The 25,998-nt window shown below is 44.5% G+C and overlaps 1 protein-coding gene across 1 annotated transcript in view; it reads right to left on the reverse strand.

Annotated features, from left to right (window-relative positions):
• Positions 1-214: 214 nt before the first annotated feature.
• KLHDC2 (kelch domain containing 2) overlaps positions 215-25,998 on the reverse strand; it is a 39,170-nt gene continuing 13,386 nt past the window's right edge. Inside the window, exons 2-13 of the mRNA XM_077463533.1 lie at positions 25,665-25,744; positions 20,296-20,413; positions 18,207-18,322; positions 17,520-17,598; positions 12,367-12,450; positions 11,106-11,186; positions 10,963-11,021; positions 8,404-8,513; positions 6,696-6,768; positions 1,326-1,413; positions 1,179-1,231; positions 215-454 (exon numbers count right to left, since the gene is read on the reverse strand). Coding sequence (XP_077319659.1) covers positions 331-454; positions 1,179-1,231; positions 1,326-1,413; positions 6,696-6,768; positions 8,404-8,513; positions 10,963-11,021; positions 11,106-11,186; positions 12,367-12,450; positions 17,520-17,598; positions 18,207-18,322; positions 20,296-20,413; positions 25,665-25,744 — 1,065 coding nt within the window. The 3' untranslated portion in view covers positions 215-330. The remainder of the gene's footprint in view (positions 455-1,178; positions 1,232-1,325; positions 1,414-6,695; positions 6,769-8,403; positions 8,514-10,962; positions 11,022-11,105; positions 11,187-12,366; positions 12,451-17,519; positions 17,599-18,206; positions 18,323-20,295; positions 20,414-25,664; positions 25,745-25,998) is intronic.

Below are 25,998 nucleotides of genomic sequence, written 5' to 3' on the forward strand. Positions count from 1 at the left end.
AAGCCTGCCGTCCAACAATAATTGTCCGACGGAGCGTACAGTCTGTCAGCACACAATTCCCGTTGGAAACTCTGATCGTGTGTACGAGGCTTTAGCGTGCACTGGCACAAGGTTGTCACATTGGGCCAGCGTCTTGTGAATTAGCTGGAACACCAACTCCCTTTTCTATTGCACCTGGTACAGCTGTCCTAAAGTTCATCAAAATCAGCCCGGACATTTTTAAATTCTCCACATTTATTGAATATATTTACATTAAAGTAAGAGCCAAAACAGAAAAACAAAACTAAAAACACAATCACTATATACAGCTGTATATATCATGTTTGCTTCTCATGAGCCACAAGTGTTGACACTGGCAAACCTCTGATGGAGACTGTGGAGGAGATGTTTGGGTAGACAGTCCAAGGAGCCAGACAGGATCTCTTTGTAGAAGATAACCGTCTCTAGACAAAGCCTGAAATCAATGAGAATACATCAAAACCTGGGGTCAGCCTAATCATAGCTTATTCGGGGAACAAGTGCAGGTACCAACCAGAATGTTCCTCAACTAGCTGACTAATATATATATATATATATATATATATATATATATATATATATATTAAAGTGCATTTCAGTATTATTGGGCTCTGCATTACTTTTACTCAAGAATTCCAGATAATGTAGCCGTAGGACAGAATCTAGACGGTATTACTATCTGCAGTCAGTTACAGACATACAATATCACCAAAAGTATACAGAAACCCCTATGAATTCTTCATTTCCGATGAATACGGTTAATATAACAGGTTCCAAAGCATTCAATTCCACCTGTGCATTTCCAACATTGTGGATACACAGTTTGGGGGGGGGGAAGGCCCATTTCCGTTCTAGTAGGACTATGTCCCATGTACAAAGCCAGCACCATAAGGACATAGTTTGACATTAATGGTTTCAGAATAGGTTGACCAACAAGCTCACATAGGTATGATGGTCAGGTGTCCACAAACGTGTCCAGTAATAAAGAATTATTTTTATGTAGAAGAACGTGAGTGGCCTACACAAAACACTGAAATTAACCATATCGAACACCTTTGCGATGACATTTCCAACAAGTTCATAAAGGTGTGATGAGAAGGTGGCTGCAGATGTTTGGCCTTCTAGTATATTTTGGTCTTCCAAAAATTAGCATAACTTACCTTAGAAGAGACCTTGGCTGAACGGAGAACACAAGCACTTCATTACTATGGGCCTGTACAAAAAAAAAAAAAAAAACACACCAAACTTAGAATCCTTGATCATCCCATTGAGCGGCCGCTCCAGCACTACATTGTGTGATACGTTACCGCTTTGTGGTGGGCGAGCAGATTGTTGGCACATCCTCCAAAGACAAATATTTCACCCTCTTTACTGGCACATGCTGTATGCCACAGCCTAGAAATGTATAAAATGATAACAGTCATGAGTTGTGTACTGTTACTTTGGAAAAACACATTATGTGGTGTATAGTCACATCCCCATACTAACATGGGGCGAGCAGGATGTAGATGCATTCAAGGGATACTCAACCCAACCAACACTGGACACATTCATAACCACGTGGCAAAGTAAACAGCATATGTTCCCTCTATTATAGAGATAGGTGCACAGCTGTGCACCAAGATACAAATCAGCACACTAGAGAGCAAAATACAGACAGGGTAGCACATTCCTGCGAGTCATGATGTCTGCCAATCAGAGGGCGTTTCTAATCATTTATAGAATACAATGGTTAAGCAGCAGGGAGTGTGACAGGAAGTCTCCATTCTACAGTAAACTGCAAGTACCGTATGTGGCTGGGGTTTACATACAGGTAATATAGCAAAACTTGTTCATCCAGTACTTTGCATTTAATACCATTTTAAAGACAAACATTTTGAAATATATACACACACACATTCTTCAATTTCCATCTCGTGATCTGTCCAGTAAGTGCCATTTTTCAAAAGAACAAGCTCTCCAGCAGATTGTATCAGCTACAGAGATGACCAACAAGACAAAAAAAAATAAAAAATAGATGACACCACAGCTACATCCCAATATAAAAAATAAAATGGGGCTTTACACAGATAGGTAGTCATAACAGACCATCACCTCAGGGATTAAAATATAATCAAACCATAGAGGTGTGTTCCTCTGAATTTAATTAGGCATACAAAAAAAAGTGGGGAAAGAGTTTCCCAAAGAATCCTTCAAAAAGGTAACAAAAATAATTTCATGAAAGATCCACATATTACTGACAATATATAAATAAATCAAACCTCCACCACCTACATCTAAAGCTAGACAATTGTGTAAGGACACAGGTAGCCACCACAGACAGACATACAGGCCTCTCCGATATCATGCACAGCTGAGTCTCTCTATTGGATCCTAACTCAGACACAATTAGAGGTGAGCATGAAAAAAGCAGGGAAATCTACTCTGTATATCTGCCAGCATTCTGCTGGGATCACCGAGTCAATACTGTAGACTTCCATCCAGTAACTGGGTTATTACTGATGCCCACCTGACATGCAGGGTGTAATACTCCTAATAACAGTCCACTTAATTTAGGCAGTGGGCTACAATGAGGAGGTCCCCCCCCCCAGGTAGCAAGTGAATGCATAGGCTACCCACTTATCAGTAGCGGCTGAATAAGGCCTCTTTCACACAAACAATCTGCCTGTCAGTTTTTTAGGCGGACCTGAACAGATGCTCCATAGACCTCTATGGAGCGTCGGATGTCAGTGGTGGCAAGTCCACTGACATCCATCCAACCCGCTCCGATCCGCAAAAGAGGAAAAACCTACTTTTCCATCCATCTGTGGATCGGATCAGGCGATGACAGACTCTGCAGTCCGTTGTCATCCGATCTCCCATAGGGGAGAGCGGCGCTCTGACAGGCCCGTCCCTACACAGTGTGCAGAGACGGACCTGTCATCTTCCTGCTCAGCGGGGATCGACGGAGCAATCCCACTGAGCAAGCAGATGTTCACGAGGCAGATCATCACGGATCCGTCCTGCGTGAAAGAGGTTTAAGGGCTGATGGATACTATCGGGTACAGGTGAGTCTATGGATAGGTCTCACCACTTCACCGTTCATCCGAGATCCACCTCGTCCAGGTCCTTAATGAAGCAGTCTTGGGCTAAATCTAAGCGATGAAGAGTGGGGGGATACTTTCCTGCTCTGAAGAAACTCTGGTCACGATTGAAACGCGTAATTACACCTTCTGATGTGAGGGCATGGACTAGCCACCATCCACACCAATCCCCTCTGTCATCCTGCTTCTCTTTGGAGGTCTCGCAAGACTGCTGGACCTTTCCTAGCGGCCTGACAGCGATAACGCATCGCACTGCCTGCTCAGCAGATACGCAGACTGTTGGGAGGAAAGTATCCCCCCCCCCCCCCACCCCACTTTTCATGGCTTAGATTTAGCCCAAGATGGCTGCATTACTTATCCTACATTAAGGACCTGGACGAGGTGGATCTCGGATGAACGGTGAAGTGGTGAGACCTTTCCAAAACCCCTCTGCGTTAACCATATACTCACTTGTACCCGATAGTATCCATCAGCCCGTACTCAGCCGCTACTGATAAGTGGGTAGCCTATGCATTCACTTGCTACCTAGGGGGGACATCCTTACTGTAACCCACTGCCTAAAATAAATTAAATGGACTGTGTTATTAGGAGTATTACACCCTACATGTCAAGTCGGCATCATTAAAGAGGAAGTAAACCCTGATAGGTTTACTTCCTCTTTCATTCCCTGCAAAGGTAAAGCATAATGGACTACTATGCATCGCATAGTAGCCCATTATGTGTCACTTACCTGACACAGGAGCCAGCGAAGTCACCGCTGTCCCCTGTAGTCCGGCGCATCCATCTTCTCGGTGGGTCTCGCTGCTCCGCCGCTGTCATTCGGCGAAGCCGCGATAACGTCACTCCCGCGCATGGGAGCCGCCACTCGCAGCATATCGGCGTTGACCGCGGCGTGCTCAGTGCGCCTGCGCGCCGTAGACAGCGGCGCCTGTCTTTCGGCAAATATCTCCTAAACCGTGTAGGTTTAGGAGATATTTCTTGGACCTACAGGTAAGCCTTAATCTAGGCTTACCTGTAGGTCAAAGTGGTTTGTAAGGGTTTACAACCACTTTAATCACCCAGTTACTGGACGGAAGTCTACAGTATTGACTCTGAATATCTATTACCATTCTATTGGCATCACCGAGTGGATTGCCCCGCTTCCCCCCCATGTTCATCTCTAAATCTCCATACACACTATTAGATTTTCTGCTGATTTTTATCTTCAGATTTACCAAACCCATGTAGTGGACGGGCCTGCCCGATTACATAAAAACTCCTAAGGTTTGACCTCATTATATGGTTTTGGTAAATCTGAACACAAAAATCAGCAGGAAATCTGATAGTGTGTATGGGGCTTAATTGTGTCTGAATTAGGAGCCAATACACGCAGCTGTGCATGATATCAGAGAGGCCTGTATGTCAGTTTGTGGTGGCTACCTGTGTCCTTAGACAATGGTCTATTTTTCGATGCATGTGGCGGAGGTTTGATTTATTTATGCATTTATAAAGCTACAGAGATGAGACAATCCATTCAACACTGGCAGGGGTGCTTACAACAATCGGTATTTATTTTTGTAAAACCTTTATCCTAAAAAGGAAAAACAAAAAGTTTTGCTGTAACCGATTATAAAAAGTGTGAGCTGAAGTTTGTCTTCAATTTGTTAGTGTTTGTAAGTCTGCTAGTATATCCAACACTCCCCTCAGACTGATAATGCTGTTTAAATGTGCCCCCTGTTCTCCTTCCTCCAGAGTGGAGACACTTTAATACAGGGAGGTGTGTTACTGGCCAGATCACCAGATGAAAACAGGGGGAAAAAAGCCTTAAAAAAAAAAAAAAAAAATTACATGACTTTTTGGGGGTTTGGGTTTAAGCCTCCAGCAAACTCTGCAGACCCGTTTACATTTCAGTTTAAGGGGAAAACACTGCGCTACAATTTAGTATATATGGAAAAAGGCCTCAACAGCCAAAAACAGCAGCCAACACCAAAAAACAAACAAAGTTCAACAAACAAAATAATACAAATAGTGTAGCGCTTCACTAATGAATGTGGTCAGCATAAATTATATGAATAAAGGCAAAAATAATATAAATATGAATGCCTAAAGAAAAGTCCAATATTGGCCGCACATTCCACTATGTAGCAGGCCCAAGGGTGGCCGAACCGTCACAGAGGGGGGAAATTGGACTGGGCGGATGTATTCATGCGAGTCTGCTTGACTGTAACATCAGAGAAGAATGGATAAAATACTTCTTACCGACTTAGTTGGACCCATACAGTCATATGACAGTTGAGTCTAGAAGGCTTTAGGTCACAGTTTGGGACCGAGGAGTACGAAGAGGGAGGTCTGTTGAGCTGATGGATGAGCTCAAAACGATTGTAGGCCCTGTGATGGATCCTTTCAAATGGAACGTCAAGGGTGTATGTAGTCAATCTCAGACGTAGCCCGTTATACTGATGCTCCAATCTCGCCCGAATAGGGAGGGAGACGTTGTGGGGGTTCAAGCCAGAGAAACAGAAAAAATGAAAAAAGAAAAAAGGCTCCACATGGTGCAGGTCAGACGGTATAAAAAAGGTTGATTTATTGAAGTCAAAAAATAATTAATGACTTAGTGATCACATAGACAGTCTAAAATAGAAATTAAAAGCAATGTAGGGTGCCAACAGCTCGCCCAACGCGTTTCGACATATGTGTCTTCAACATGCCCCTGTAGAAGACACATATGTCGAAACGCGTTGGGCGAGCTGTTGGCACCCTACATTGCTTTTAATTTCTATTTTAGACTGTCTATGTGATCACTAAGTCATTAATTATTTTTTGACTTCAATAAATCAACCTTTTTTATACCGTCTGACCTGCACCATGTGGAGCCTTTTTTCTTTTTTCATTTTTTCTGTTTCTCTGGCTTGAACCCCCACAACGTCTCCCTCCCTATTCGGGCGAGATTGGAGCATCAGTATAACGGGCTACGTCTGAGATTGACTACATACACCCTTGACGTTCCATTTGAAAGGATCCATCACAGGGCCTACAATCGTTTTGAGCTCATCCATCAGCTCAACAGACCTCCCTCTTCGTACTCCTCGGTCCCAAACTGTGACCTAAAGCCTTCTAGACTCAACTGTCATATGACTGTATGGGTCCAACTAAGTCGGTAAGAAGTATTTTATCCATTCTTCTCTGATGTTACAGTCAAGCAGACTCGCATGAATACATCCGCCCAGTCCAATTTCCCCCCTCTGTGACGGTTCGGCCACCCTTGGGCCTGCTACATAGTGGAATGTGCGGCCAATATTGGACTTTTCTTTAGGCATTCATATTTATATTATTTTTGCCTTTATTCATATAATTTATGCTGACCACATTCATTAGTGAAGCGCTACACTATTTGTATTATTCCGTTTACATTTCATCCTGACCTATAGCGGAGGAGACTTTCACAGTTTACTGCAAGGGGAACGTACATTTTACAGCTCTAAACACTACAAGCAAAGGTCACTTTTGGTTCTCTGAAGGTATTTTTGTGTAGCTCATCTGCACACATGAGATGTCCCCTCCATGGATAGGAGGACCATGAAGGAAGGATATGACGATGATGTAATATATGGTTACCTGGGCTTATCAGTGTGACCGCTCTGGAAAGGAACCCACTCATTAGTCCTGAGATTGTATAGCCACGTGTCACCTGAGAAGAGACAACAAACATCAGAATTATGGCCCGTACACACGATCGGACTTTGACAAACATGCAAATTAGCGGTTTTAAGGCAACATCCGACCGCGTGTACGTTCCATCAGACAAACTTTTTCAATTTTCATCTGACTTTTGTTGGCTGTGTGAACGGACAAACTTTCTGGCAACGAAAGTCTGATGGCGCAAAGTACGATCATGTGTGCAGAAAACCATAGGACTTTTGTACAAAGTACAAACACGCATGCTCAGAACTCGGATCGGATCGTTCCTCAGATCAGAGTCACGGATTGGATCAGCAAATAACTGAATTTGCAAAAACCTGTGAAAATTCCACCACCATATAGTCCCCACTGTAATATCCACGTAATCTCCCCCATTGTAATATTGGCTGGGTATGGATGGGTATCACCGAGCATTGGCTGTGACTGCAATTCTCACAGAGCAGCGCTGTGGGCACTACAGATCCAGCCCACAGCGCTGTGGGCACTACAGATCCAGCCCACAGCGCTGCTGCCATCCGATCTCTCCCCTCCATTGTACAGATCAGTACACAGAGGGGAGAGAGGAACCGGCGTCATGACGAAGCAATCACATTGTAAAACGGCCGCAGGGTGTACAATGATGGCCGCGGCTCCGGAGCTAGACTGAGGCCATAGAGTGTGCAGATCCGAACAGGGTGACACGTTCGGATCACGATCGCTGACGATCCATTGCACCCCTACTCAGAACCAATGCAAAAGATCAGACAACTCTCCCCTCCATTGTACAGAACAGTACACAGAGGGGAGAGAGGAACCGGCGTCATGACGGAGCAATCACATTGTAAAACGGCCGCAGGGTGTACAAAGATGGCCGCGGCTCCGGACCTAGGCCGAGGAGTGTGTCGATGCTGTGTGTATGCAATACAAGTTCACGGCCGACGCCCTTTGTACAAGAATCCATGGGAAAGGCTGTACAAAATCCGGTCGTGTGTATGAGGCTTTACACTGAATTGTCTTACAGAGCTCACACTACTCCTTGACAGCGCCTTCATCTGCTTTTCTCTCCATAAGGACGGCACCATCTTTGTTGAGGCCTCATCCAGGGTCAGCAGAGACTTCCTGGACTGAGACGCCACCGTCATGTAAATCCCAGTGCTGGTGCAGTTTTGGATGTGTTCACAAATGTCTTACAGATCAGCCCCTGCTGCAGCCTCTCACCCTGACTGACTGCAAAGTTACAGTCTGATCACTGGGGGAGAGAAGACTAATCAGGGATCTAATGCCTGGTACACACGATGAGAGTATTTTATTTCTTTGCATACTAGTTTCATTCTAAAAATGAAGAGTTGACTAAAGTTCCGAAAATTCTCATACGACAGAATAAAAATTCAGAAGTGATGTCATGTGTTGTATTGTGTTTTTCGAACAACAACCGCACTGATTAAACGTAAATCGTAAGATCTGTTGTCATACGAGAAACACTTTTGTGCTTGTCCAATTGGATAATATCAGATGAACTATCATGATCAGCTCTCAAAAGCTCAGTACCAGCGATCCGATTATGGGACGATCGTGTGTGCGGGCCTTTAAGATGGTCATTGCACCTCTGGTTACATTTGCATTGTTAGAAAGGTCAGTCACTTACTCAAAGGTTGTTTATCAGTAGTAAATCCTCCAAAAAGAAAAAGGGTGTGAGAAGACGCTCGTGTCAACGAATGCCAAGACCTTCCCAATGGGATAACACCTTGTGCAATCCTAGGAAGAGGAAAGAGGCAATGATTGGCTAAAGAACGACAGACAGCGGATCCCAGCTGAATTATTAGCTGTAATCTTACAATATGGCCGCTACTTTTCTGTTTGGGAAAAAACAACCACTGAAAACTGAACTCCAGGTAGATAGAAGAGGCACAGTACTGCAGCTCTGTATTCCTCAATACATCCTCTAGAAGTATTTGTTCAATGCAGAGTAATTAATCGGAGTTTGACAAGGGTTCAGCATCTTGCAGTCCCTGTACAGCAGAGCTCAAACTGGGGAAGGGATCTAGTCAGTTGTACTGCGGTGCAGGTAGTGTGCTGATAGAGGTGAGAGCAGAGAGATTATCTCATCCGTCTGCTGGTCTAGTCACAGGCTGGGAGAAGGATATGACCTGCAACTGAGAAAAATCTGATAGCCTGTCTGGTAGGGCAGGAGGTGCTGTGTGGCAGGGCTGTGTAATTCGCAACACTGGATGAAATGACATTTTTTTTGCACGTTAACCGGTTCCCGACCAGCGCACACTGATGTACGTCTGCAGAATGGCACGGGCAGGCATATTGGCGTACAGGTAAGTCCAATCTTTAATGCAGCCCGGCGGCGCGATCGCGTGCTGGTCGGGACCCCCGTGAGTCCAGACGCGTCTCACGGGGCGGCTGAACGAGGAAATGCCGTTGTAGACAGCATTTCCCCGTTCTGCCTAGCAACTAGTGACGCTGATCTCTGCTCCATGTGATTGGAGCAGAGATCAGTGTTCACTAAATTAAAGCCCAGCCCCCAAGAGTTAGTAACACGCCCCTAGCAACACTTAACCCCTACACTGCCACCCACTGGTTAACCCCTTCACTGCCAGTGTCATTTACACAGGAATCACTGCATTTATATAGCAGTGATTGCTGAATAAATGACAATGGTCCCAAAAATGTGTCAAAAATGTCCGATGTGTCCGCCATAATGTCGCAGTCACAATAAAAAAAAAAAATTATTAATAAAAATGCCATAAAACTATCCCCTATTTTGTAAACGCTATAACTTTTGCGCAAACCAATCAATCGCTTATTGCAATTTTTTTTACCAAAAATATGTAGAACAATACGTATCGGCCTAAACTGAGGGAAAAAAATGTTTTTTTTTAATATATTTTTGGGGGTTATAACAAAAACTAAAAAAATTGTCGCTCTATTTTTGTTTATAGCGCAAAAAATAAAAACCGCAGGGGTGATTAAATACCACCAAAAGAAAGCTCTATTTGTGGGAGAAAAAAAAAAAAACCACGTCAATTTTGTTTGGGAGCCACGTCGCACGACCGCGCAATTGTCAGTTAAAGCGACGCAGTGCCGAAACGCAAAAAGTGGTCTGGTCTTTGGTCCGGGGCTGAAGTGGTTAACAAATCCTATACACATCCTGTATACTTCATCTGTGCGTTCGCACTGCCACCACCTGAAAGTTGCACAACTTTGCCAGGCGACTTTGAAGCAACTTCAGGGAATAATTATATAATCTTCCTGTAATGTCAGATCCTAATCACACCAAGTAAAAGGTGAGGATTTAACTTCTATTCGATTCTATGGGCTGAAATCAGACAGAGGTCGAACCAAAGTAGTACAGGAACCTTGACAGAAGTCGGACCTGGATTGCAACTTTATATGGGTATGATGTTGATGCGACTTTGGCTTAGACCAGGGGTCTCCAAACTACGGCCATCCGGTTTTTCAAGAACTACAATTCCCATCATGCTTAGTCATGTCTGCGAATGTGAGTTTTACAATGCCTCATGGGACGTGCAGTTCCGTAACAGTTGGAGGGCCATAGTTTGGAGATCCCCTGGCTTAGACCAAAGACAACTGTTATATGAAACATTCAGGTACCACTTCCATGCAACTTCTGACGACTGAAGTCTATGGCCCTCAAGTTGCATGAAATTCAGACCAAAGTAGTGCATGAATTACTTTGAAGTCGCTGCAACTTTACGTCGCACTTATATGAATGGTTATCATTAGGGAACGACTTGTCATCTGACTTTGATGTCTAAAGTCGCATGACAAGTTGTACAAGTGTGAATGGACACTGACCTGGAGTTAAGCTTTGAAATAAATCTCTCCCTTGTGACACATGGGGGCTGCAGTTGCCGGGCTGCAGTTGCCAGATCCCCATCTATGTATTGCCAACTACATAAACGCCATGTGTCATCATGGTGTCCTATAGTCAGATTGTGGAAGCACGCACAGCGATCTGACAACGCTGCCACAGGAATCAGACCCTATGGATAGCGTGGTCACTGGCTGTACGGAAGTAAAACTTGCTGGCAAAAAACATTTCTAAAAGAAAAATATCAGAAGAGCAAAATCCATAAGATTAAGCATTGTGATAGGAAGCATTTAAAAGTCAATCATTTCTGAGGCTTATAAACACTCAGTCATAACAATATGAAAAGATTAAACGCACACTTACACTTCATGCCACTCCCAGGTATCAAAATTCAGATAGTACAGATCATTCATTCTGGAGTCCTGGAGAGTAAAATTTTGTTTTATTAAATATATATTATGCCATGAGATGGACAGGAGAAGTAATACGATCTCATGGATACCCACTCTGTATCTGCCGCCAAAAGCATAACCTCGATTTCCAATTGTGGCGCAAGCATGAGCAGCACGAGGAGACGGGCATTTACCCTGGAAAGAAATGTAGAAACATCAATGCTCTTTCTGGGTGAATACATGTCCTTTCAATACATATACCCCATACCCATTCACCTAGGGTGGGGGGGGGGGGGCACAGACTGACAACCACAAGGGACCAAAGGCTCAGCGACATGGGGAAAAGGTGCTTTGGGGGCATATGGCCTGGTATGGCACTTGCTCATCTCCCCCCCATCCTGCTAGGCTACGTGCTCTGATAAGGGTCCGATATGGATCGTGGGGGGGAACCTCATGCAAAAAAAATTTTGGCCGGGTTCCTCTTTAAGATTCTCAGCACACAAGTCCTACCACAAGTATGATCATCTGGATCCCACTTCTGGTGCGCCTTCTATTCAAATCAATCGGCTCCCATAGGAAACCACTGATTTTGAATAAAGTCAGAGAAACACTGGACGGGGCATAACGCTGTGTACACAGCGTTAAGCCTCATTAAATTGTGTTTAAAGTGGTTGTAAACCCTTACAACCAACTTTGATCTACAGGTAAGCCTAGATTAAGGCTTACCTGTAGGTCCAAGAAATATCTCCTAAACCTACATGGTTTAGGAGATATTTGCCAAAAGACAGGCACTTACGGCACATGCGCCGTAGACAGCGGCGCGCAGGCACACTGAGCGTGCCGCTGTCAACGGCGATATGCCGCGAGTGGCGGCTCCCGTGCACATGCGCAGGAGTGACGTCATCACGGTTTCGCCGAATGACAGCGGCGGAGCAGCGAGACCCACCAAGAAGATGGATGCTCTGGACTACAGGGGACAGCGGTGACTTTGCTGGCTCCTGTGTCAGGTAAGTGACACATAATGGACTACTATGCAATGCATAGTAGTCCATTATGCTTTGCCTTTGCAGGGAATCAAAGAGGAAGTAAACCCATCAGAGTTTACTTCCTCTTTAACACCCTTTACCAGCTTCTGGCGTTTTTACAGCTTTAGCACTGGAGCCTCAGAACGCACTGGTCCTGGGTTTTTTCTTTTTGGAGCTTAAAAAAATAAATAAAAAAAATGCCTATGCCACTTACAGCTCAAAAACGCTAAAGTGGGCATAAGGCCATAGGCCAACATGGAGAGGCATTTTTAAGCTGCAAAAATGTCCGTGGGCATGAGGCCTTATTGTTTCACTATTCACATAAAAAGTAGTAAAGATTGAGTTATTACCGTAGGTACAATGCGACTCCAGGTAAAGCTGTCTAGATTCAACAGATGAACGTGATTGTTCCAACCCCTTGGATGTCCTGCATTCTGCAAAACCAGAACATGAGCACAATCAGGTGGCCATCATCCAATTAAAAACACACACATACAATCTGTTAGGCCTTATCTCTAGTCTAGAGGCTATAAAAAAAATATATATATATATATATATATATATATATATATATATATATATATATATATATATATATATATATATATATATATATATATATATATATATATATATATATATATATATATATATATATATATATATATTCTGCACGCCCCACTTTTCATTTTTTTATTAGTTAAAAAAAGTTTCAAAAATCCAATAGATTTTGTTCCACTTCACAATTGTGTCCCACTTGTTGGTGATTCTTCACAAAAAATAAAATTTTTATATCTTTATGTTTGAAGCCGGAAATGTGGCAAAAGGTTGAAAAGTTCAAGGGGGCCGAATACTTTCGCAAGGCACTGTGTATATCTATCTATATATGGAACAACGTCCAGTTTTTAATGCCGCCCTGCCATCGCGCCGCCGGGCTCGCGTGCCGTTTGGGAGCCCTGTGAGTCCAGTCGTGGGTCCCACGGACTCGATCGCCGCAGGCATACCCACGATCATCTCACGGGACGGCTGAATGAGGAAGTGCCATTATAAACAGCATCTCCCCGTTCTGCCTAGAAACAAGTGACGCTGATCTCTGCTCCATGTGATTGGAGCAGAGATCAGTGTTCACTAAAACAAAGCCCAGCCCCCTACAGTTAGTAACACACCCCTAGGAACACTTAACCCCTACACTGCCAGTGTCATTTACACAGGAATCACTGCATGTGTATAGCACTGATTGCTGTATAAATGACAATGGTCCCAAAAATGTGTCAAAAATGTCCGATGTGTCTGCCATAATGTCGCAATCACAAAAAAAATAAAAAAATAAAAAATAAAAAAAAATTAATAAAAATGCCATAAAACTATCCCCCATTTTGTAAATGCTATAACTTTTGAGCAAACCAATCAATAATCGATTGCGATTTTTTTTTACCAAAAATATGTAGAAGAATACGTATCAGCCTAAAAACGGAGGGAAATTTTTTTTTTTTTTTAATATATATTTTTGGGGGATATTATAACAAAAAGTAAAAATAAAAAAAAAAATAAAAAAAAAAAAGTTTTCTTCAAAATTCTCGCTCTATTTTTTATAGCTCAAAAAATAAAAAACGCAGAGGTGATCAAATACCACCAAAAGAAAGCTCCATTTGTGGGGGAAAAAAAAAGGACGTCAATTAAGTTTGGGAGCCACGTCGCATGACCACGCAATTGTCAGTTAAAGCGACGCAGTGCCGAAATCGCAAAAAGTGGTCTGGTCTTAAGCCAGCAAAATGGTCCGGTCTGAAAGTGGTTAAACAGACCCGCACCTGTTTAACCACTTTGCGTCCCACTCAAATTTTTACAATTTTCACACACATTAAAAACCTCAATTTTTTGCTAGAACATAATTTAGAACCCCCAAACATTATATAATTTTCGGAAACCAGAGGCCCTGAAAAATAAAATGGTGGCAGTTTAAAAAAAATGTAAGCTGCACAATATTTGTGCAGCTGTTTATCAAAATGCATATTTTCAAGACAAAATACACTAAAATTAATTTGAATTTTAGTGTATACAAAACATACTAAAAACAAATTTTTGGTATAATAGTAAACTGATATCAAACTCAAAATCACATGCATCCATGAAATGAAAAAAAAATAAAAAACAAACACCACGATATTTAACATTTTTCATAGGCTACACTTTAAAAGCATTTACAGTAAAAGTGATCAGACAGCTGTAGAGCCACCCAGTTCATTTTTACTAAATAGATACACACACTTGTTTTAAGAAGTTATGGGTGTTCAACCTGTGCCCCCCCCCCCCCCCCAACTGTTGCAGAACTAGAAGTCCCATCATGCCTCTCTCTCTTCGGGAGTCATGCTTGTAAACGTCTGCCTTGCAATGCCTCATGGGACTTGTAGTTCTGCAACAGCTGGAGGGCCACAGGTAAAGCACTCACGTTTATAAAAAAAAAAAAAAAAAAAAAAAAAGGAAGAGGTTGTAAACCTCCCTGCAGTACTTGTACCCATTAGGTAAGCCTTATTCTAGGCTCATCTAACGGGACTGTAAATATCTCCCAAACGTGCACCGTTTAGGAGATATTTACTGTATTCTGCGCGGATTATGTCATCGGCTAATGCACTCTGAAGGAACAGCCGCCCCTGCCATGACAGGAGCGAGTGCCAACTTTTTTTTTTCCTCCACAAGATTTACTTCCTCTTTAAGGACTTAAAGTGCACGGTGCTTTAAAACGTCCAAAGGATGTGAAGTTCGTTAATAACCTGGCCCACTTCTTATACTCCCTCTTCTCAATATCCCACTATCCAATTCCGTCTCCCTGTTTAAAGCTAGAGTTCAGGTAAACAGCTTGACACACAGATGAAATACATCCCTGTTTGGCAGGGAAGGAGACCTCATTTACTTTCCTGTTGTGGTCAGGTTAGGCCCTTTTCACACGGGCGGACTCCGTTCCCCTGCTGATGAGAGCAGAGCGGGCGGATGACAGGTCCGTGTCCACTCAGTTTATGCACAGTGGACATGGACAGTGCCCGCTCTGCTCTATGGGCAGCAAAGTGTAAAACGGACTCCACTGTTTACACCAGACAACCTCCAATCTCATCCACCTAGACGGAGGACAACAGATCCCCTTTGGTTTGTATTTAGCAGACTGGATTGGAGTAAGGCGGGTATAAACAGACAATTCCGTTTACATCTGCCAGTCCATAGGGGCTGAACAACTGACCGACCTAATTGTAACGGTTGTGTGAAAGGGGTTTTACACATACAGGTCTCATTCCTCACCCAGCCCGTGATTGGACAGTGAAGGAGAAGCAGCAGACTGATGAGCTCATCTCTGTTACTGCAGTCTACGCAAAGCTCATGCCCCGCATTGATTGGAGCGCTCTAGCTCTGACTCAGCGGGGGGGGGTGTCAGATCTCTGCAGAGAGGCCACTGCTTCCACAAAAAGAACAAGGGTCCTCCTTTACAGAGTATTGACAGGGATCACACCTTTCTACTTAGACTGACTGTTCAAAAAAAAAAAAAAGTAATAATAATAATAATAATAATAATAATATCTGTAAAATTTTGCAATCCAAAATGTTTTGTATAAACCGGTATGCAAAAAATAGAAAATGTTCTATGCTTGTGTATGCGGTACTCCAGTTTATGACAGCACTGCCGTATAAATGAGTACAGCAGTACACAGCCATTCAAGTCAATGACAGGCTGTACACTGCACCTGCTCTGCCTTGGCGGTGAAAATTAGCCGGGAATTACATTAAACGGGCTCAGCCTGCCCATGTGCAAGAGCCTCAATAGCCGAACCTCTTTGAATGACATACAATGTAGTGAAATTTCTTCACAAGTAGCCCTTTATTCATTCCCCCCCCCCCCCCCCCCCACTTTAACCCTGGGAAGTTTACCCCCCCTTCATGACCAGGCAATTTTTGGCGATACAACACTGCGTTACTTTAACTGACAATTGTACAGTGCTGTACCCAAATAAAATGCATGTCCTTTTCTTCCCCACAAAGAGAGACTTCTTTTGGTGGCATTTGATCACATCTGCGGTTTTAATTTTTTGCACTATAAAATAAAAAAAAATTAATAAAATTATAATAGCATTTTTAACTTGCTGCTATAAAACTTACCAAAAAAATAAAATTATAATTCCAATAAATGTACAGTGATACCTCGGTTTGCGGGTAATGCTGTATACGAGCGTTTCGCAAGATAAGCTATATTTTTGATAGCTTCTTGATTTGCAGGCGCTGTCTTGTAAGACGAGCAGGACTCAAGCCACTGGTGTATGTATTACCGTATGCAACCAGAGGTCCAGGGGCGCTGGACAACTCAGATGCTCGGAGCACCCAAAAGTGTCAACAGTACCCGAGTGTCTCAGAGCATCACCAGCGCCCCCGGACCTCTGGCCACATACAGTACTGCATACACCAGCAGTGTAGGAATATTGATTGGTTTGCACAAAAGTTATAGCGTCTACAAACTATGGGATATATTCATGGACTTATTTTTTACTAGTAATGGCGGTAATCAGCGACTTATAGTGGGACTAGGATAGTGCGGTGGACAATCGGGACACTGACACTTTTTTGTAAACTAGTGACACTAATACAGTGATCAAAATATGCACTGTCACTGTAATAATGACACTGGCTGGGAAAGGGTCAACACCAGGGGCAATCAAAGGGTTAAAGTGGTTGTAAACCCTTACAAACCACTTTGACCTACAGGTAAGCCTAGATTAAGGCTTACCTGTAGGTCCAAGAAATATCTCCTAAACCTATACGGTTTAGGAGATATTTACCCCAAGACAGCCACCGTTGTCTACGGCGCATGCACTGTAGACAGCGGCACGCAGGCGCACTAGGCAGGCCGCAGATCATGGCGATATGCCGCGAGTGTCGGCTCCCGTGCGCATGCGCGGGAGTGACGTCATTGCAGCTCCGGTGAATCACAGCGCCGGAGCCACAAGACCTGGAAGTCGCTCCGGGATCCATGGCAGCGGCAAAGAGGAAGACGGAGGACCGCTTCGGGGGCTTCAATCTCAGGCAAGTTATTCATAATGAGCTAGTATGCTATGCATACTAGCTCATTATGCCTTTGCCTTGCAGGGTGTCCCCCCCCCCTTTACTTCCTCTTTAACTGTGTGCCTAGCCTGTGTTTTATTACAGTTTGGGAGGTGCTTTTACTAGGGGAAGACATGGATCCATGCCCCTGCTTTATAGAGACACAGGATCCTTCCCTACTGTCAAAAAAGTGATCTGCCTTGTTTACATAGGCAGACCGCCATTCTGCCTCTCTGCAGGATGATCGGCGGGTGCCAGTGGACAGAGTAAACCAGCTATATGGTGGTTGGCAAGTGGTGAAGTAAACTTTTCAATAAAGAAACCCAGGCACCCGCTCCGTTGTTTGTTGTAAGTTATAGATCTTTACACCATTGTAAAAAGCCACAACAATTCAAAATTTACAGAATACCGTCTAAAGAATACATACGCCAAATGAAGTTTCATCAAACTCAAAAGTCCCGACTGGATCGTCTCTAAAATAGCCATAGCCACCAAAGAAGATCAGCCTGAAAGAGAAATGCAAGGAGGGTTGTCATGACCAAGAAATCAGAGAATGGTCCTTATCAAAACTATGTAATATAGGAGGACGGTCCTACCTAAACTAACCAAACACTCTGTATCCAATCGGACAGGCTCTTGAATTCATTTTTGGTACAGCTAAAAGGCGATTGTACAATCAGATTGTATCAGGTTGTGAGCTTTCAGATTTACCAGAACTGGGTAAAGTGAGAGCCTGTCTACACAACCCATTTCATTTGCATCTATTCAGATAGGCCTTAAAACTACATAGTCGGTATAAAGCCTAAAATTCCTTTATTTTAAATACCGATTGCAGCCAAACTTTTTATTTTTGTTTTTTTTTTCATGTTTTTGATTGGAGTTTTCTGGCATAAAAAAAAAAAAAAACATTAAACACTCCTAAACGTGTGTACAAAAAACACGCTATGAGCTTTTTTTTCTTATTTATTTTTAAGCCCAGTGTCCACGGAGCCTCAATTTTTCAGAAAAGTCCAGCTGAATGCAAGTAAACATGTATAAGCAACAGAATCTTCGCCTGCTATCTAATAATTACAGGAAAAACTTATCAGCATACAAAAGGACAGCAGCCACTCACTTGTTCTCATATACCCAGACCCCCAGCTTGTCCTTCGGCGATGGCGGAGTTCCTTTACACTCCACCTTCTCCCAGAAAAATTCGCCATCTCTGGTGCTCAAATTCAACATAAATAGCTGCAAACAAAAAGACAAGAACAGAGGAGACTGCAGATTAACTACTTCAGCTCCAGAAGATTTTACCCCCTTCATGACCAGGCCATTTCCCCCCCCCCCCCCCACTTAGCACTGTGATACAATAACCATTTAAAGGGGTTGTAAAGGTAAACAAAAAAAAAAAAAAACACACACACACACACCACAACAACAACACACACACCATAATATATACCCCAAAATTTTAGGTATAATATGAAAGATGTTACGTTGAGTAAATATATACCCAACGTGTCATACTTTAAAATAGCACTTGCTGTTATGCTCATGTTCCAGCCTTTGAGCTGTGCTGAGGTCGTTTGTTTTATGTGTGTTGCGTGTGTGAGGCCTGGTTGTCAGACTGCCTTTTCATTGTTCTATGTGTTTTTTGTGTTTGCTACTGCAAAATTCAATAAAAATAATTAAAACAAATAAAAATAAAACAGCACACACTTGTGGAATGGCACCAAACTACTAGGGTTGCAATGGATCAAAAAAAACTCACGGATCGGATCGTTCCTCGGATCAGATCATTTCTCTAATCAGCAAATAATAATTGAATTTGCAAAAAACCTGTGAAAATTCCACCACCATATAGTCCCCACTGTAATATACACAATGTCCCCACTGTAATATTGACTGAGCATGACTGGCTATGGCCGAGTATTGGCCCACAGCGCTGCTGTCATCCAATCTCTCCCCTCCACTATACAGATCTGTACACAGAGGGGAGAGAGGAACCGGCGTCACCATGAAACCGGTTTGTTTACAAGAGATCGCCCTGTCATTTGATGGAGCGATCACATTGTAAACGGCCGACGGGTGCACCAAGATGGCCGCCGCTCCGAAGCTAGGCCGAAGCTGCGGCCTTTCCTAAGGCCGAGACAGCAGAGCGCTCCACGGATCGTGGCGTGTGCTGATCCGAATGGGGTGACCCGTTTGGATCATTGATCGGCGACGATCCGTTGCACCCGTACAAACTACAGTACTTAAAACCACAGATTTTCAGTTTAACGTTACGGGGAGGTCTAGAAATCTTGCTCAGATGTCCACGGTGATACCTCATGCGTGATGGAAACATAGTTTACGTAGTATGCGGGCGTGACCTACCTATACGTTCACTACTGCAAGCTAACATGCAGGGTCGGGGGCTTTTTAAAAATAATAATTTTTTTTATATATTGATTTTATAACCTTTTTAGGTTATGCGGTCGGCAAGTGGTTAACTGGTAATTGCATGGTCATGCAACGCTGTATCAAGAAACAAATAAGTCATTTATATGGACTCCCCTCCCTGCTAGTCTCCAAAAACACATGTGGTGACTGGCGGGTAGGGGTGGGCCATGGTGTGTGCAGATTGTTTGGTGCCGAGGGGTGTACAGGAGTCTTTGCGCACAGCGGCAGTGGGTCTGCTGGGGGAGGGGGTAGAGAGTGCATGGAGGTGCTGGTGTGAAAGGAGGAAAGGGAAAACTTTGGCTCTGCTGCGGGTAAGCAGCAAAGCGGAAGTTTTTATTTTATTTTTATTTTTTTCGGATGGCAGCGCAGCCACCCAAGTGCTCTCACCTGACAAGAAAGGGCCTTTTCACAAACGCCATCTGATCAGGTCCTCCTGTCAGTTTTTCAGGCGGACCTGATCGGACCTTGCAGTCTCCCCTATGGAGCAGCAGATGTCAGCTGACACCCTCCACCATCCGATCCTGCTCACAAAATCCAGCCGTCTGACGGATCAGACAAAAACGGAAAGAATCCCTATAGTGAATGGGCTGACATAAGCCCAGGCGCCAGAAGGCAATTTCTAATCGCCATGATGACCTGGCCCTTGGGATTTGTTGAGCCTTGATGTACGTTATCTGGCTTAGCATGGCTGCCCTGGCGCAGTATAACTAGGCTGGGCGGTCCTGAAGTGGTTAAACATTGTGTAAGCACCATACAAATGCTTGCTAGAATCTACTGACCATGTTAGTGTTTCCACGAGCATGATGGCCTCCAAACAAGTACAGTACATTGTCCACACAGGCTGCACAACTGCCGGACATGGAGGGAGGGATATTCCCCTTTGTTCTCATCCTTTGCCTAGAATAAAACAAACACAAAGCCTCATAAAACACTATGATAAAGGAGGCAAGAAGGTCACACTGTGGTAATTTGGCTGCATGGCAAGTAAGAAGCTACAGGACGTCACACTGCATTTGCACCCCCCCCCCCCCCCCCCCAAAACAAATCAGATGCTTTCATGAATTAAAAGTAAAAAATAAATTAAAAAAAAATTAAAAATAAAAAAAACACACACAAAAAAGATTTACCACCATTTTTTTTTATAAGTGAAAGATCTATTTACTAGCATAAAGTGATATCAAACATGTCACGCTTTAAAATTGCGCACACCCGTGCAATGGCACCAAATTTCGGTACTTAAAAATCCCCATAAGCGACGCTTAAATTTTTTTTGACAGGTTACTAGTTTAGAGTTACAGAGGAGGTCGAGTGCTAGAATTATTGCTCTCACTCCAACGTTCATGGCGATACCCCACATGTGGTTTAAATGCCGTTTATATATGTAGGCAAGACCTACGTACGCGTTCGCTTCTGCGTGCGAGCACAAGGGGTTGGGGGGTGCTTTATTAAAAATAAATAAAAAAATAAAAATGTTATCACTTTTATTTCTATTACGAATAATGTAAACATCCCTTGTAATAGGAATAGGGCATGACAGGTCCTCTTTACAGAGAAATCTGGGGTCTATAAGTCCCCACATCTCTCCTATATGCTGGAAAGCCTGAGACCAAAACAAAAAACAAAAGAAATAGATAGATAGATCACAGCCTTAAAACGTTGCTTTTGGCCTCCGAGGGTCATAGAGATGGCCGGGGGACCATCTGGTACATAATCAGCTATATGGTGAACTGCCGTCCCTGGCAGATTCATTCTCCAGCTCCCCGATCGCACGGGAGAGACCGGAAAAGCACTGGAGGGTGGTGGGAAGGGGGTTGGGTGGGATGCCCCCTTCCGCCACCTGTAAAAACAATCAACCGGCTATGATGGCTTTTACATGTGAAGGGTTCACCGGATAAAAAAAAAAAAAAAAAAAATGATATCTGGGTGATGCCTGTAGCTTGGGCATCACCCAGATATCACCACTTAAAGCCCCAACGACGTCTACCTAAGGATAAAAGGATAAGTGGGGATAACAGCATGGCTGACGCGTTTTGAGGGGTGTTCTGAGGAAGGGGGGGGGGGGTGATCTCCCCTCGAAACGCTTCAGCCATCTGCAAGGGCCTCTGGCTTGCTGGGAGCAGTCTTGGTGACCTGATCACTTTGCGTCCATTGTGGACCCTGATCTGCTTTTATGATTGTATGGTTTGTGAGTAGATCTCCTTTCATTTTACATTATTAAACACCACATGGGTAATGTGCAAGGCTGGTGTGCCCTCTCTCCCCTTCCTTCCTTCAATGGAGCGAATTCAGCCAGATCTTGCTGAACCGGAGCAGTTTTCAATCCATACATGGCCGGCTTTACAGTTGGTTTTCTTTAGAAAGCAGTTATTCCTTAGATTTCTCCTTCCTCTTGTTCCAGTGACAGCTAGATTAACTATCAATTTTTGTCATGGTGACAATGGGGCAGAGACACGTCATTCTTATCTAGGTTAAGAAACGGCAATCATGGGTGGGGCCAGAGTTCAAAAATGGAAAGATTTTTTTTTTTTTTAATTGTGGGGGGGGGGGGGGGGGAAATCGCATTGTCATCTAGTACATCAAATGAGTGATTTAAAAGGCAGATTCCCAAAAATGACTTTGTATTCAGCCCTGGGTCATATTATGAACTGTGTGTGAATTGCACAGGAGCCGTATTGCATTCATGTTCATTTCCCATGTGGTGCGATTGCAGTCCATTCATTTAGAATGGGAATAAATTGCACAGCATCACACCAAAAACACGTATGCAACAATTTTGGAACCACACTGCAACCAGATTGCATGGCTGTTTTGTACCATGCAATCCGCAAACGCAGTGCATTTGCCGGCACCGAACGGAGTTTGGGGCGTCATTAAGATTGCACTGACATGGGCAGTGCGATTTGAATCCATTGCAGGAAATGTGCACTGATCGCAGAATTCCCCACACAGCATTAGTGTGAACTGAGCCTCAATCTCATTTGCCATTACCCAGAATTTATCACATACAATAAAAACTCCCATGTTACACAGACATTGGTCCAAGAGGTAGTGGTAGAGGGGTGTTGAGACTCGGATTTTCGCAGGTTATCAAAATGCAGACAAAGTCGTTACTTGAGCTCAGCTGGCCTGTATTCAGCAGCTCACCATGAAGACGGGAGGCCCCCTAGGAGAGGCCATTCATCTGAGTTGAGAAATCCAAGTGCAATAGGCCAAAGAGAGCAAAAAATATCCTTAGGAGTTGAGTCTTTTTTGTTCAACTGGTTACAAGTAGGGCACAGAACACACACACACACACACACACACAGATCGTTTCGGGGGCCACACAATCCCACCTCATCAGGGCAAGGGCCCTTTGCTATTTCTACAGTGAACACCAACACTGACTGTTTATAATATAATCTGCAGATCAGTCTGCTCAGGAGTATGGTTGAGGCAGGGGCAGATCCAGAGTCTAATCTCGGGAGGGGCACTGCTATAAAATATGTTTTTTGGGGGGCAATTTATATGGGAAATGGCTGGTATTGGCGCTTCAATCATTACGGCACCATGGTTGTTATGGTGTCAGGATGATTGAAGCGCATTATTTCTATTAATACATTGTAATATAAAATTAAATGGTTCAACTCACCATAATGCAGAATCAGTGGGAGCCCTGAGGATGTCACTTGCCATGTCGCCTGCCACCAAATGCGGATTGTTACTTGCCACGTCACCTGCCACACATTGCGGATTGTCACTTGCCACGTAGCCTGCCACACATTGCAGATTGCCACTTGCCATGTCACCTGCCACACATTGCGGATTGTCACTTGCCACGTCGCCTGCCACCAGATGCGGATTGCCACGTAGCCTGCCACACATTGCGGATTGCCACGTCACCTGCCACACATTGCGGATTGTCACTTGCCAAGTTGCCTGACCCACATTGCGGATTGCCACTTGCCACGTCACCTGCCACACATTGGGGATTGTCACTTGCCACGTCACCTGCCACACATTGCGGATTGTCACTTGCCACGTTGCCTGCCACACATTGCGGATTGCCACTTGCCACGTCACCTGCCACACATTGCGGATTGTCACTTGCCACGTTGCCTGCCACACATTGCGGATTGCCACTTGCCACGTCACCTGCCACACATTGCGGATTGTCACTTGCCACGTTGCCTGCAACATATTGCGGATTGCCACGTAGCCTGCCACACATTGCGGATTGTCACTTGCCACGTCAACTGCCACACATTACGGATTGTCACTTGCCACGTCACCTGCCACACATTGCGGATTGCCACTTGCCACGTCACCTGCCACACATTGCGGATTGTCACTTGCCACGTTGCCTGCAACATATTGCGGATTGCCACGTAGCCTGCCACACATTGCGGATTGTCACTTGCCACGTCAACTGCCACACATTACGGATTGTCACTTGCCACGTCACCTGCCACACATTGCGGATTGCCACTTGCCACGTCACCTGCCACACATTGCGGATTGCCACTTGCCACGTAGCCTGCCACACATTGCAGATTGTCACCTACTGGTGGTCTTTTGTTGGGTCCCAGAGTGAACATAGGCAGCAGAGAGATGATGCAATCTCTCTGCTGCACACAGCTTCCTACACAGTGAGGGCGGAACTGGAGGGACGCAGGGCAGTGAGAGATGATGTCATCTCCCTGCTCCCCTGCCTGCTGGCTTCCTGATTGGCCAGCAGCCCTCCTAAGCTGCCCAGCTGCCCCCCCCCTCACCCGTCCACTCAGCGCGGGTACCCGCGGAACCGGCCGCGCGGGTACCCGCGGAACCGGCCGCGATTGGACCCGCGGAACCGGCCGCGATTGGACCCGCGGAACCGGCCGCGATTGGACCCGCGGAACCGGCGGAACCGGCCGCGATTGGAGCCGCGGAACCGGCCGCGGGTACCCGCGGAACCGTCCGCGATTGGACCCGCGGAACCGGCCCGCGGGTACCCGCGGAACCGGCCGCGATTGGACCCGCGGAACCGGCCGTTCTGTCATTAGCTGGCGGTATTCTCTGAGGGGGCAATTGACCCGTTGCCCCCCCCCTGGATCCGCCCCTGGGTTGAGGCCATATAACATTTTTGCCATGTCACCCAGCTAGAGCTGCACAATTAATCGTTAAAAAAAATTGTGATCTCGATTTAACCCCCCCTGACTATCTCTATTGCAGAGTTTGCAAATTCTTTCATATAACAAGTGGAGAGACTTATCTGCTCACTCAGCTGTCAAAAGAAAACATCTGGGAAGTCTGCTAAGTTTTAAAAATGAAACATTGTAACTAACTCTTCCTTCTTAGATCAAAGGGAAACTTCTGTGTGTAAAGAAAAAAAAAATCCAAGCAGTCTGCCAAGTTGTTAAACAATGTGTAAGACCGCTTTCACACCGAGACCGCCCATAGCGTCAGAGGTAAAACGCTGCTATGTTTAGCGCGTTTTACCGTCAGATTTACAGCGCATTTCGGCCACTAGCGGGGCGCTTTTAACCCCCTGCTAGTGGCCGAGAAAGGGTTAAAACTGCCCGCAATGTGCCAGAATAGTGGCGTTTTACCAGCGGTATAGCCACGCTGCCCCATTGCTTTCAATGGGGAGCGGCGGTGGAGGAGTGATAAACACACCGCTCCTTCACCGTACCAAAGAAGCTGCTGGCAGGACTTTTCCTAACGTCCTGCCAGTGCACCGCTCCAGTGCGAAAGCCCTCGGACTTTCACACTGGAGACAATGGAGCAACTGTTTGAGGGCGGATTGCAGGCGCTATTTTTAAAGCTGTAGCGCCTGCAAAAAAGAAACAGTAAAGTTAGCCCAATTTTTTTTTTTGTTTTAATGTGAAAGATGTTACACCGTGAGAATCGTAAGAGTTGTGATCTATCTTCTAAGCAAAAAAAAAAAACATGATTCTAATTTTAGCCATAATCGTGCAGCTCTACACTCAGCCCTGATGAAGGGGATTGTGTGTGGCCCCCGAAATACATTGTCTGTCCTTTGCCCTGCTTGTTGTAACCAGTTAAACAATAAAGATTTTGGACGCCGAAGAATGTTTCATTTGGCTCTCACAGATTACACAGATATTGGTGGCTGACCAATGAAACTCTTTCTGTGTATGACCAGTTTAAACCACGTCTGACTTGTACCCACCAGGTCCCGTGCTCCATGTCGTAAACCCAGATTTCATCTCTCGGCAAATAGAAGTCATAAAATCCTCGGACGGGAGCATTCTGTAAAACAAGTGGGAGAGAAATGATTATACCAAAGCTGAAGAACCGATATTCTATAAAGGGTTGGACTAAAGCTGGTCCCAAATAGTCAGATCATCTAAACATCTCAACCAGATGATGGGAAGGGCTCCCCCCAAAATACATAGAAGGTGCATGGAGTGCTCCTCACATTCGTTTTTTTGAGAACTAGTGGAGAGAGAGAGACAGAGACAGAGACAGAGACAGAGACAGAGACAGAGACACAGACAGAGACA

Source organism: Lithobates pipiens, unplaced genomic scaffold (assembly GCF_037356315.1).
Source record: "Lithobates pipiens isolate NorthernLeopardFrog02 unplaced genomic scaffold, aLitPip1_a1.2 Scaffold_30, whole genome shotgun sequence".
Lineage (NCBI taxonomy): Eukaryota > Metazoa > Chordata > Amphibia > Anura > Ranidae > Lithobates > Lithobates pipiens.